Source organism: Columba livia, chromosome 1, assembly GCF_036013475.1.
Source record: "Columba livia isolate bColLiv1 breed racing homer chromosome 1, bColLiv1.pat.W.v2, whole genome shotgun sequence".
NCBI classification, from domain to species: Eukaryota; Metazoa; Chordata; class Aves; order Columbiformes; family Columbidae; genus Columba; species Columba livia.
The window spans coordinates 175,209,524-175,223,757 of record NC_088602.1 but is presented as its reverse complement, the minus strand read 5'-3'; the positions used below and the strand labels follow the sequence as shown (position 1 = coordinate 175,223,757).

Here is a 14,234-nt window from a genome sequence, read left to right as displayed (position 1 = left end):
TGGTGCAAAATTTTATCTTAAAAAAAAAAAAAAAAAAATCTATATTCCATTACATGGTCCAAAATCAATATCACTGGCAAATAAACTGAAACAGATTTGAACACTACCACATCTACTTGAAAGCTATCCTTCTTCTTGGGAAAGGTTCTGTAATAAAAGCATAATCACGCACACATGGACACTGCTGTGTCATGCTTTATTTTAATGACATAATTTTAAGAACTGAGACATTCTAATTGTTCCAATTAGGTAAGTGGGTGCGAAAATGCTGGTACTTGAAGCATGAATTATATAGTCACTTGTTTTTGCAAACTATGAAACACACTCTTGATTGAGCATAAGTAGCTATTAATGGGAAGATTAGACACATGTTGACGGGATAAGAGAAAGATGATAGGATGACAGAAGCTCAGAACGTGTGTGAAGGCAGCAATGGGCAAGGTCAGCGTACTGCGAGGTAACTGACATGAATTATCCGAAACTCAGTGCCCTGAATTAACATTAACAATGATGCTCATGAAACCTTCTTCTGTCTTACTTTCTAAGGTTTTCTGCTATCTAAGGGGATTTTAACTTTTTTTTTTTTTTAATTTTTTTTTTTTTTTTCCTTGCATTTATTAATCTGAGACTCCAAGAAGCTTATTTTCTTCCCCTGTTACAGGTCATGTTTTCAAAGACCATGAACTAGCGTAACTGTGTTTAGTGTTGCGTGTCACCTCAGATATGCTTTCAAGCAGCCGGCAGTAATCCCATGCAGGCACACTTGGTGTTTACTACCAAGGAAAACAACACAAAGGAAGAAAAATAAATTCCTCTTGCAGAACGTCTGCCTCCTACCAGCTGTCTTAGAAGAACTCTCAGACTTAAAAATAGGGACAAGTTCAGGTGCCAGCCTGAGGTGAGGCTTACATTTCCCTTCTGACAAAAAATGTCTGTCTTGTCTGACAGGTGAGGTCAGGTCAGGTCATTTCCTGACTTTCTCCTCCAAATCCCAACATAAACTTGGCAGTGCCAGGTTAACAGTTGGACTCCGTGATCTTAAAGGTCTTTTCCAACCAAAATGATTCTCTGATTCTATACGGAAAACAAGACAGGCATTTCTCTGTAATGTTCTTATAGAGACAAAACTTCACCATTAACTCTACTACCTTGAGAAGAGAGAGAATGAAACAGGTCTCTAGCACTTAAACAGATCAAGCTCAAAAGCGGATACACTTGATCTTCTCTGTCACCCTGTTTAAGTCTGTTCATATCAATTCTGCCAAGTTCCCCTTAGTATTTGTTTTTTAAAATAAATCATTTTGCTTTTTGACAATATCAGTAGTAAATGGCATGCTAATGTGATAAAGTGCCTTGATTAAGATTTGACAAAATGAATATAAACCACTCATATTCTTCAAATCATGCTGCCTCATTTAGGAGTTAATTAGGCAGAACAGAGTGAAGCGCTGAAAAGCAAGCATGAAATGCAGCAAGTCAAGACTTCCACCAAGCAAATTTACAAACTTTCAGTTATTAGTATAAATCCTTTAAAATCAAATAAATAATTAATCCTAGACATTCTTCATATTCATTAAATACTATTAATAAGTGGGATTATTATATAGAACAGATAATTTAATTTATATATTAAAGATACTGCACTATAGAGCAGAGCTAATATGCACCAGGTGTCACCCTGATTATATAAAGCACTAATTTTATAAAGCACTAACTTTTGGAATTCAGTTCCAAGTCAGGAAGGTATATGAAGTTTTGAAGAGAAGTACTAAACACAAATCCCAAGAACATTAGCTTTCCATTCAAAGTTTACCCCTACAGACAGCAAAAAAAATGCAAGATGCATCAATTCCAAAAAGCAGCACAAACCAAATTACTAGGAAAACCGCATTTTTGCGGTAATCCTACAAACTCTTACCAATCCTAAGAAGAACATTTAAATAGAACAGCCTCTCTCCAGGTTTTCTCATTTCTCAATATTTTCATTTGCACAAATATATATAGACCTACAATTTTGCTTCAAGCATCACATCACGTCTTACAGAGACTAACAATTACTCATTCAATTGTGCAACGCAAGCAAACAGGCCTGCAGTGTCTCTCATTTGCTACTCAGATTTAACTCTTAGCACTGAGTTCCCTGCTTTACTTTTGATTAACCTTATTCCATTGTGCTGGTAAAAGCTGTGAGAATATAAGTCAAAGCACAATCTTCCTCCAAGACAAATGAATAATTTCAAAGAAAGCCTAATAGTCTAAGGAAGGCCACAACCGTAAGGGAATGTTAATTCTGGTGAGACCAGATTCTGCACCGTCTTTAAGGACATTAAACACAAGCCCATTAACACTGATATGGATTGTTCTTCCTTCCATCAAGGGCTGAACTCAGTCTAGTGGAATTTCCGTAGTTAAAAGCCAGTCCTAATACAGCATTTACGGTCTGCTCCAAAAATAAATAAGTATAGAAGCACTTTGATTTCAAACAACAGTAATACTTTTTGAGAAACAGACCAACACACAGTCTTGTTATCTTTTTTAGCCATCTCTGAAATCCCTAGTGAAAGGGGATTGTGCTATGTGACCTGCACATTTAGGATTGCCTGCTAGTTTTAAGGATTGTGGATGTATCTTCAGACTCTGGCTTCTACAGCAAAAAATAACCCCATGAATGTGGATCCTCATGCCAGAGAGAAGCCCAGAGTTCAGTGGGGTTGTCCAAGAGCCTGTGAGAGACCATGACAGACTTTGCTTTAAAATTCCCAGCTATGGAAATACTTTGGCATGAGCACAATACTACTGATGACTTCTTTTTAACAATTTTAATGGGTCTTAAATACGTGCTACGCATAACGGAATAGGTCAAACTTCAGGTCTGGCAAACTTCTGGCTTCTTTAACTACTAGAAGAGGAATATAAATCTGTTACAGAATGGTGTTTCATCAGAGAGAGCACTGCTAAATTGCCCCTGTCTAGAAAAAGGAAAAGGAAGTTTATACCAAATCAAACATATAGCTACAGGACCTGCTATCCACAGATTATCCCATAAACATGATCTTAAAATAAGCACTTTCACTTACAACTTATGGTGATGCCAAGTTCCACATTATGCTTCTTTGGTAGTTTTACATGAAAAGTTCCACTGCTTGGTATAACTGATTCTATAAAAAAAAATTTAAAATGTTAGATAATTTATAAGGCACAGCAATTCCAAGTGCATGGAACTATACGTGTAAATTGATTAAATCACAACAGCATCACAAGCCACGGATAAAACACAGGTCCTGCAGTGAAGGGAGCAGGATATACAAAGTATGATTTATACCTCTACAAGTAATTTCACGGTAACTCATTTTTTTTTAAGGTTTAACTGAATTTATGGAGATTGCACAGGCCAGCAGCCAGCTGAGACTGCAGGTTTTTAGCTCATATGCAAGTTAGGTGAGCACAAGTGAAAATTTTAGTGCTGGCAGGTAACTTTTAATTAAAAGGACAGGAGATCAAGTCTTAAGGATTTCAGACCTTTGTTGCTGTAGGCCTAACACATTTTTAACTGTCTGCTAAGGTAACTGCCACAGATTTTACATCTACTAGGAAGAAAAGAAATCAAGACATCACTAATGGAGAAGCACCTGGAACTGACTGAGGCAAAAAACACTTGAACACACAGCACTGTATTTGAATCCTGACTTTTGGCATCACTGCTAGCAAAAGTTTGGGCCTCTGAAATTTCAGTTATGGAAATATAAACATACATGTGGCAGGGGAGCCTAACCATGAGTCTGTTGTCTGTTTAATAGGCGCATGCATATTAAAAGATTATACAGAATTACTGTAGGAACCTTTAGCCTGCTTTTGAAATCATGAGTTATAATATCAGTAACAATAATCACACTATGCAAAATGCAGCACATCCAACATCGTCATGACTTCAAAGGAGCTACTGTCAGAGGAACACAGAAGTCTTAAAAGCTTTTACTATTCACATAGTGGGGTAGTACACAGACATAATGTGTACTTGCTTGATTTACACAATTTGTGATTTTATAGGTGTATTCTGTATGTTTAAACACCTTACAGAAGAAAGGAAAGCCATTAGTAACAATAAAGACTCACCAGCAACATGAACAATCATTTTTCTGGCTTTTATTAATTCAATTTCTATTATTTTGTTTAGATTGTTGGTTTGAGATACTGTAAGTGAAACTCTTCAGAGTTTTCTGCTTATCTACCCTTTTACAATACTTTTCTCTCTAGTAAAATGTTTCATTAGGTGGCCTGTAGAGGATTTTACTCAGCTCAGCAGAATATTTCTATCTCAGGGCAGAAAAATGTCTAGAAATAACTTAGAGGAGGGACTGCCACCAGATTTTACTACAGGACTTGTAATTTCTTTTTGTGTTCTGAAGAATGCTGCAGGGCTACGTGAAATGGGAAAGCTGTACAAAAAGACACACATTTCAAATAGGTCACTTGAAAACTGAATGGCGTTTATGTGAGAAGAAACTCTCCATCTTGGGCGCCTAACACTTGCAATGTACTTGGGATTTATTTCTTCACTTTTCTTGCAAGACAGAATAACAGTGCATTCATACCTGCAACATCAAATTCTATTTCCAAAGTGACCTTGTTGGTGATAGAAGAGTCTCTGAGCAGTTGATTGGCCTCGTCAAACGTGCTGTCTTCCGTCGGGATACCGTTTATTGCCACTATTCTATCTCCTATTTGTAGCACGCCACACCTTGATACACCATGAAACAAAACAACCATCAGAGGTGCACGTTACCAGAACCACCAATGTCAAACGCATTCAACCTGACCTTGAAGGACCAGTGTGGCACCGGAGCTCAGCAGTCTGCCCAGGCACACAGGGGGACGGAAGCTGCTGTCGTCCCGCTGCACCAAGAATCTATCAAGCTCCCTAGGTCATGCTCTCAAGGTGCTGGGACCTAGGAAGAGGGGCACAGCCCTCATGCCTCCACCCCACCTGGAAACATCACCTCTGACCCTGGGCTACAGGTGGTGTGGCTCTGCAAGGGCAGCAAGGACTTGCCTGTGCAGCTGCTAGTGTTCTCATGCCATGATTAAAGACAGACATGAGCATAAAAATGCAATCAAAATGCTGCAATGAAATCATTAGTAAGTCAAAACTCTGGTACTCCCTGAGAGCTCGTTCTGTATCAAAGCTGACCAAAGCTGGATATGGCCTCCCCTCATGGCCCACTGAATTATTACTATCTTGACTTCAGCGAGGTGTCTGATATTTTTTGTTTCCCTTTTGCACGAATATAGCTTCTAGTCTCTTACTGGAGGAATCTGGATGACAAAAACACTGGTGCTTGTCAAACTTTTTACAGCTGATCAAGCATATGGAATATCATTGTCAGAACAGACAGTTTATTACTTGCCACACATCCATTGAGCAAAGCCCTGCAATTTATCACAAATGGAAAGCAACGAGCCCCAAGTACCCCGAGGAATGCTCACCAAAACGTATTTAACAGTCAACTGAAAGAACCTCACCTTTCTGCCGGGCTGTCAGCCTCAATATAGGAAATGAGAGGTGGAGAAGACAAGGTCTCGGTAGCAAACACGCTACCCTGGAGCTGTATCCCAAACCCCACTATGGGGTCAGCTGTCAGCACTACTTCTGTGGTTTCTGTGTGGACGACCTGCCCAGCCAAACCAACAGTGCTAGAGGCTAAAGACACTATAAAACAGAGCAGAGCAGGAGGAAAGACATTCACACACAGCAGAAATTTCATTGCTCTTTGAGAAAATTGATCTGTATGATAAACCTAGTCAACAAAACATCTCTTTTAAAGCAAATTTAGGCTAAAGTTTATAAATTATGTATAAACAGTTAAGACACATAAGAGAACAGAAGACATCTGGTTGTACAGTATAATGGAAAAAACCAGTTCTTGTACCAAGTAAAATAAATGTGTTTGACAGCCCTAACCCAAAAATATCAGAACACCCTTGAATTCTGTTTGCGTTAGGTTTAAGGCGTGGATGAGCACAATTTTCATGGGAGCTAAGGGAACAGGAGGCACAAGCCCAGCTGTTATTCAAGGCTGATTCCCATGAACTCTTCTGAACATCTCACAGCACTGAATTGTTGTTAGTAACGAAGCATATGGCCCAGGCTTGCTTGCATGAAATAAGGATGCCTTCCTCCTGTACATGTTTACTACACGTCAGCAATTTGCCAGGCTAAAAGGGTAGAGTATAAGAACAAATCCCTCTGTTTCAGCAACCAGTATATCTAAAGAGATTGTGAGAAATAAAAAGTTCTTTGGGGTCTCTCAAACGAACTGGGGAACCCTTCTGTGAGGAACACAGGCAGCTACTTCTGTACTCCTGATTTACTACTCCCTCTATTCTCTTTTGTTCTGAATAGGCTACATTACAGAACAGATCAAGATAAAAATGACAATGAGATTTGATGCAACTATCTGTGCAAAGGAGGAGACTGCACCTTAGCTTCTTTGATCTCTACCTAAAGTCCTATTGTGTCATGCATTGACTTGCCCTAGTGATAGGATACTGCCTTTCATTATGTCACACACAGAAAACTAGCTTTTTCAATTCCTGTTCAGACCAGTAAAGTAAGGGTAAGGTACTGTAATGATAATCCTCCAACAAGGAGGTTTCTGAATGTTTTTGTGTTATAAACCTACACTATTACCTCTCCACCTCTAATTTCCTTCACAACCCATTTCTGCCTGCAGTAGCTACTAAGAATTAGATAAAAGTTCAAGATTCATGTTTGTGGTTTATATGAGGGATTCTTGATCTGTGGATTTTTCTTCTTAGATGTGGAAAAAAAATAGTTATTGTTTTTACATTATAGGCAATAGCACAGCTATACAAAGTTGTTAGAGTTTCTGTAAGTATTCCCTGCACCTTGGGGCTACAGACATTACTTTTGCTCTGAAATAGTATAAAATCTGATTAAGTGGCACAGTCGGCAATGACAATTCTGTTGCAAAAGTTCCAGTTGCCAAAAAACTCATGAGACTCTCTTAGCAAAGCTCCTTCCAACTTTGAAATCGTCTTTTCTAAATTACTGTGAATTCTCACTCGTCACTTGTTTTCATTTTCCTTTGTAAGAACTGTGTATTATTCCACTTATGCAACAGCTTCTTTCTTACAGTTTCTTTCACTTGCACTCAGTAAGACATGCTTATGCCCAAATGCAAATACTAATAATCTCTTCTTAGAAATGGGGACCAGCTTTAGCATTTACTGCATGTGAGAAACAGGTTTCTCCAGGTCTCTGTGCTGCAAAGACTAAAATATGACTAAACCACATAAGTTCAGAGTTAATATAATAATGGATCCCCTAATGCACATTCCAGAAATATCTAAATATAGGGCATCCAAGCTCAGAAAAGTTTCCTTCTCCCTTTCTTTAAGGTCATACAACAATTACCTGTTAGCTCTGTCATTGCTTCCCTTCACTTCTACTACCCTAACCAGGAAGCTAAGGGTCTTACAACAATTATTTCAACTTTTAGGACAGCCAAGGTTTACATTCACAATGGGAAATTGAGTTAATATTTGTGGGATTTAAAACTCACCCTGATAAATATTTTGATGATGTGGACACTTAAAAATGACAATTAGGAATTCCTCCCACCCCCAAAGGAAACAAAACAGAAAGAGAACAAAAAAAAAGCAGAGATGAAGATACCCTTTCCAAATCATGTGACAACAGCTATCTGCTAAGTCTCTATGGAATGCCACAGGTAGCCAACACATGACTTGGAGCACACTGGGGTTTGTAACTCATTGCAGCCACAAGCACTGCCATTTTTTTTTGGCTGCTTAAGGATTCAATCAATTTACAGGCCAGGAAGCAGCCTTATTGATTTAAAAAGGGGGCATGAATGTATACATAGCTCCAGCAAACCCTGGTTGCTGCCTTCTAGAGGTACACGTTAGCATACTCATATAGTTTTCATTAAACTCTCAGCAACTGTCTTGGGGGGCTGTTTACAATTAATATATGCTCTGCAGTTAAGTAAGTAACAATCTCGAATTTGAAGACTCTGTAGTTGCTACTTTGATGCCTGCAGCCACATGAGAAGCAGAGCAATATGTATTTAAAGGTACACATACAGATTATTATGCTTGCAGTCTCCTGCTCTGACCCTTGAGAAACTGCAAAACATTCACTATTCCTCCTGGTAGCAAATAACTTGGATATGCTGAGAAAACTGCACCCATGCATGTCTATGGCACTCGCTTAGTTTCTACCTAGTAACTTCCATGTAATTTGGTATAAAATCGTATTTTGCTTTCGAGTACTAATATGGACCTATTACAAAATACTTCAGGATTTAAACTTTAACCACCTAATAAACTAAGTGTTTCCTCAATGAACGCCATACTTTAAAACCAAAACAAGCAGAGGAAGAATAAAAATCGAAAACAAGCGGTATAAATAAAGCATGTGACAGCAGAGCATGCCTTCAACTTTTACTGTTTGGAAAGATCTGTGTAACTAATGGAATAATCTTAAAATCATTACCATTAAAGTCTTGTAACCCCCTGTACCATCACGATTCATCATCATGAATTTTGGCATAATCACATTAGGTTATGCAGGTTTTCCTAAACAATTGGCAATGTAAATTTCATAGCACCCTTCACTGATACATCCTTTTCTTCCCAAATGGCATCCTAAAAGATCTATTAAAAGTTACATTAATAAAGCCCTCAAATAATCCAATCGGGTTAAAGAAAAAAATATCCCACTAAAATTAAGAGAACGTGCTGTTCCTTTTCTATGAAAAAGACAGTGGTCAACGCTACCTGGTTCTCATGAGTCTCCCACAGAGGGAGAGGGGAAAGTTTTTCCAGGTCCTGATGGTGGATGGTGGAGGGGTAACAGGACCAGTCCTCCTCTATAATGGTCAGCTGTAGCACATTCAGTCCAGTGTGGGTCTGTTAAGTTGGCTGTTACTGCATTCACAAGTATGGGTATAAGTCTAGTAGAGGAGGTAAGGAACTCTGCTCGGGCTGAAAAGCAAGCTCACAAACAGGGCAAGCAAACATGGCTGGCCAGCCACTGCCTCCAAAACAGCTCTTATTCAGGGCTGCTGATGCAGTCTCTGCTCGTAGTGAGGCACAGACTCACTCGGTAATGGGGCCAGTTCTATGTATTTTGTAATGCTCTGTACCTAGACCTCACAGTGCAAATGCAAAATAAACTACCCCAGAACAAAGCCTCCTCCTAATCCTGCCTAGCTAAAGATTTGCTAATTCATAATAGCCTGTCTCCCTCAGGGCCTTCTGACTTGAGGAGCCTTTCAGGTGGGCTGCAGTGCTTATGTGACTGTCCCACTTATATCTAATGTCACTGGGCTGGGTTTGAGCCTTTTCAGAATAGCAAATTGCAGGGCAAGACTTCCTTGAAGGAAAAATATCTGAAAAATATAAAAACACAAGTAACAGCTGTCTCCAAGATCCATAATAGGATTAGTTTTTGGAATTAACAGTCCTACGTTGGATGGAACTACTATAATACAGCACAATCGAAAAACTACTTTTTGCATCCAGCATTATTTTACTAGTCAAACTAACTATTATTAGTGCAATATTACTACTGTTTCTCACGTGCATATGAGGATGTGTAAAAGCTGGACCTCTACTGATACCATAGCATGGCCAGACACACTATCTCCCTGTAACCCAAAATAATGCATTAGAAGCTAACATGTCAACACATGAGTTGTGAAAAATGGCTGATCGGATTAAAAAACAAAAATGCACTTATAGGTAAACATTATGCAACAATATTTGCTTTATGAAAGAAATAAGAACAAGCAAGCACAACAAAAACTGCAAGAAAGCAAAACCTCTCAGTTCCTCTCTCAAATCTTTCTTCACAATTCTGTAGCGACTGGCCTTATTTGGAGGTGGCTGGTTTGCTCTGATTTTGCTATGACTACGGGAAATCTTTAACACAAGGCAGCAGCACCGCAATGCACAGTAGCGCAGCTTTTCTAGAGCGCATCTGTGAAACATCATTAGCCAGAGCAGATGATTTACAGAGCAGTTCTCACTTCCCTATTCTGGAGGAACTTGAGCTGCTGAGAATTGCATGAAGATGGAAGATCCAAAAGGAGAGGCAGCACTTACAGGGAGTCTGGGAAACAATATGCTGATACAGCCACACTCTCTCTGGCCCAGTGAATACTTAGCAATATGCAAAGTGGAACAGCCTGAAATACATACACCTCTTCTTGGGAAATCCATGCTTTGAATCCCAGAGAGTGGTCAGAAACACGGCTATTTAGACTTCACCATTATTTGTTGCTCATCCTCACAAAAATGACTGTACAGGTTATGGTGTAGATGTAAACACTAAAACTACCTAGGAGGTAGTGGCAAGCTTCTATCCTTCTGTAATGTGATGGAGATAGTTGATCTTACCAGCAATCTGTTTTTGATTATTCAGCTATGAATTCTATTCTCTGATAGAAATGGGAAGAGCTAAAGAAGGAATTTGAAAATCACTTCTGTAATGGTATAACAAACTTCCAGAATTGTCTGAAGAAGAGATTGCTTTATAGATTTCAGATGAGACAGTTAATCTGCATGGTCTCTACTCATCTCATCTTAGCATTGGACAAATGTTTTTATGCAGATGTTTCCCTACATCTAACAGAAACTCCAATTATTCTCTCTTCTTCCTAGTGTAGATATGTATATGTCAATTGAGGTACTTTGTACCTTTTTTCAGTATCTTCCCCCTCCTCCACCCATTCACTGCACATTTTGAGCAAATGCTGTTACCACCTACAGGAGCTTTTGAAGTCCTTCTTTTTCATCCTCCGCCTCATCATTGTCCCACGTGGGCTGGTGGAGTAGAGGCTGCGAGGTAAGGTCCCCATGTTGAGGGAACTCAGGCTGTATGCACTCATGGAGGTAGGAGAGAAGGATGAAGACACCAGAGCTGCTGTAAGAAATCAAACACTTGGCATACAGCACTCAGTCTTCATGGAAGAGTGCGGCACATGCCTGTAAACTCATCAAAGAATCAAACAATGTGTATGATGCACAGGAATGGTTTGTGCATTTCCAGTAACAAAGACATTAAACCACACAGGTGACCCTAGGTAAAAGTATACCCAGCATCTCATGAAAATACCTGCTGGAAGCTAACAAAGATATTGCAGATACAAAAAGGACATTCATAGTATACAACTTCTTTTAGGTGAAGCATGTTAAATTAAATTTTTGAACACATATGCATGAACCAATGCAGATCAATATGTTTAGATACAATGATTTTAGAAAAGCCTTGTTGTAGTAGGTAATTTCTGACAAAAGATTTGTAAGCAATACTTTGCATTAAAAAATCATGCTTTATATACACTACTCAAATCTAATGGTCTACTCATACAGCAGAAAAGCTGATTCATTCAGAATTTTCAAGCCTTTTCCTGTCTCCAAAGGTTGCCTTGTTATGGAAAAGGTGTAAAATGTCAGAAATAACCGTGGCAGAGCTATGAAAAAGTGTAGCATCCATAAAACTGAAAAGGTTTTAGTGCCTGAAATGGGAAAAGTATGAGCAAAAGAAGAGGGAAGGGAGGAGGAGAGAGAAGAGAAGAGAAGAGAAGAGAAGAGAAGAGAAGAGAAGAGAAGAGAAGAGAAGAGAAGAGAAGAGAAGAGAAGAGAAGAGAAGAGAAGAGAAGAGAAGAGAAGAGAAGAGAAGAGAAGAGAAGAGAAGAGAAGAGAAGAGAAGAGAAGAGAAGAGAAGAGAAGAGAAGAGAAGAGAAGAGAAGAGAAGAGAAGAGAAGAGAAGAGAAGAGAAGAGAAGAGAAGAGAAGAGAAGAGAAGACGTCAGCAGGAAAAAGCGTGGAACATTACGAAGGCTTTTTTGAGGAGGTGCTTTCTGGAATTTCAGGGCTGGCATCCTGCAATGGTCAGGGTGGTAGGTGTTATAATGGTGGTAGGTGAGGAGGCTGCTGTGGCTGTTGGCACACGAATCCCAGGTAAGTTGCCTGTTGCTTCTTTGAACGTTCACTGCCCGCATGAAGGGATGATGGAAAATCAGAAAACAAAAGGACCAGAGAAGAGGGAAAAGTAACTGAATTGCACAAACCAAAAAAAAAAAAAAAAAAAAAAAAAAAAGTCCAAAAATGAAAAACAAACTGAGAATAAAATAAAGTGAAATAATAAATAATCTGATCTGTGATCTGATCTTGTCTTCTAACCAGGGGGATGCTAACTTGAAGAACAGAAAGAGCATTTTTTCTCAGAATAAATGTTTCTGATGGGGTTTATTTTCTTTTCTTGTATTTGTTTTTTAAAAGATTAGTACTGAATCAATTTCTAATCTCACTCTGGCTTTAGCAGTCAAGATTCCAGACTTTCTTAGAAAATCCTAAGGTATTATATATGACTACTAACTGCAGATTAATAAGTTTCTGCTTGCATTCTCTACACAAAAAGACCAATCAGATACTACACATAGCACTGCCTAGAATGGAGATGTGTACTTGCCAGTCATTTTGATTTACTGTATTGGTATTTTAATTTTGCCACCATCTATTGTTGGCATTATGCTATTCTGTGCAGTAAACAACTTCCCTGGGCCAGCAGTAGAAAAATTCTATCCCGAAGCCTGGTTAATAAAGTTCTTATTAATTACTTTGATGTGCAATTTAATGTTTGTGGGGGTTGGTTTATTTGTTTGGGTTTTGTTTGGTTGGGGTTTTTTTGTTTGTTTGTGGGGTTTTTTGTGTTTGTTTTCTTTTGTTTTGTTTTTTAAACTCGATCTTCAAAACTTTGAAAGGATCCTTTCCTGGATGAAATTTGAGACCACATTTGATTGCTGATTCTATGTATGGAGAGTCTGGGATATGCCTAAAGTGAAGGGCAGTTACCAAGAGAATGGGAAGCATTTCAGTTAATGTGTCAAATATTAAAGGAAAATGATTGAAGTCACCCTTCATTAAACACAGTCCATCTTTAAATTCAGCATAGCCGTGTCCTTGCTGAACATTTCAAACTGGGAAGCATTCACTAAATTTTTGTCTTAAAAACACTGAGGGATTCACGTGTACTATGGAACTTAAGTCACAGTCTTTGGCCCATGAGCTGTTACCTGTGTCTCTCTCCTACCCGCTATAGCTATAATAGCTGCAGACACATTCAACCCCATGCTGAATTTTAACAGTAGCCAAAGACATTGACTGTTTAGGTTGGACCCACACCTTGAGTTCACCTCTAGCCCCACGAGACAAAACAAGAAGGAAAAGGGTCGCCACTGCAGCAAGCACTGCGCAGTGCCAGAAGAAAAACTATCCTTCTGTTTCACTTCACATTACATGAGAAATGATCTGTTAATTGTCTGAATATATTAACACTCCTCTGACTCCAAAGCAATGTCTGTCACTACAGCGAGCAGTACACACCAGGGAAAGGAAAAGGAGAGTACAGAGGTCCACCATGTCCCTGCAACCTTGTGGGGTGGTCAGGACTTTGAGGCCCTGGCACTGCCAGGCCTGACCCTGTGCCTTCAATCGGGGTGCCTTGGGCCTGTGTCCCTCACTGAGAGCACCCCTGCTGTGCCATGCCGTATGTTTGAATCAAAATAATCTCTGTTGTCCCTCCCTGCTCCCAAAAGATAACAGAAGTGAGGCTGGGGTGCGACACCAGCACCAGGGGGAGCACTCGGGGTAGCTCACCCACTGGCACCAGTGCCAGCGACTTCAGAGGCTTTGGAAACTCTCCTGTCAGCCAGAAAAGTCCCAGAAATGGCAGCAGTAGCCTGGTACGGCCATTTGTGTCTTACAGACTCATCATATCTTCGCAGATGAAACTGCCTCTTGATTACGCACACAGACAGCAAGACTTCCAAACTGCAACTATGGTGTAAAAATTAAAATCTGATAAGAACAATGTGACCAGGTGGATTTTCTTTTTTTTCCCAAGTTGCTGTAAGCCTTGTTTAATCAAAAAGACTGCTTCCAGCAGGGAATTATGCGGCAGTCTTTGATTTTTTAAAAATGTTTTATTTTCAAGCTGAGAGTAGAGATAAAAATGTCCTACAAAGTGGGAATGTACACAAATTCAGTTTGCTCAGCTTGTAGAAGGATAATCCCAATTCAACAAAAGTTCTGTAAAAGAAAATCCTATTGTGTGTAACCATAGTAATTTAGCAGTAATTTGAGCTATTCCAACCAGGGTTGTGTACAGTGAACATAAAACTAATG

General features: G+C 39.3%; 1 protein-coding gene across 20 annotated transcripts in view; it reads right to left on the bottom strand.

Annotated features, from left to right (window-relative positions):
- GRIP1 (glutamate receptor interacting protein 1) overlaps positions 1-14,234 on the bottom strand; it is a 326,528-nt gene that overhangs the window by 33,287 nt on the left and 279,007 nt on the right. For 9 of the 20 annotated variants that reach the window (XM_065048495.1, XM_065048514.1, XM_065048520.1 and 6 more), the window contains 5 exons: positions 11,884-12,039; positions 10,814-10,966; positions 5,521-5,707; positions 4,593-4,738; positions 3,078-3,158 (listed from right to left, as the gene is read on the bottom strand). In XM_065048495.1, coding sequence (XP_064904567.1) covers positions 3,078-3,158; positions 4,593-4,738; positions 5,521-5,707; positions 10,814-10,966; positions 11,884-12,039 — 723 coding nt within the window. Of the gene's footprint in view, positions 1-3,077; positions 3,159-4,592; positions 4,739-5,520; positions 5,708-10,813; positions 10,970-11,883; positions 12,040-14,234 lie in introns of all 20 variants that reach the window. The other 11 variants (XM_065048529.1, XM_065048543.1, XM_065048528.1 and 8 more) reach the window with 3 other exon arrangements.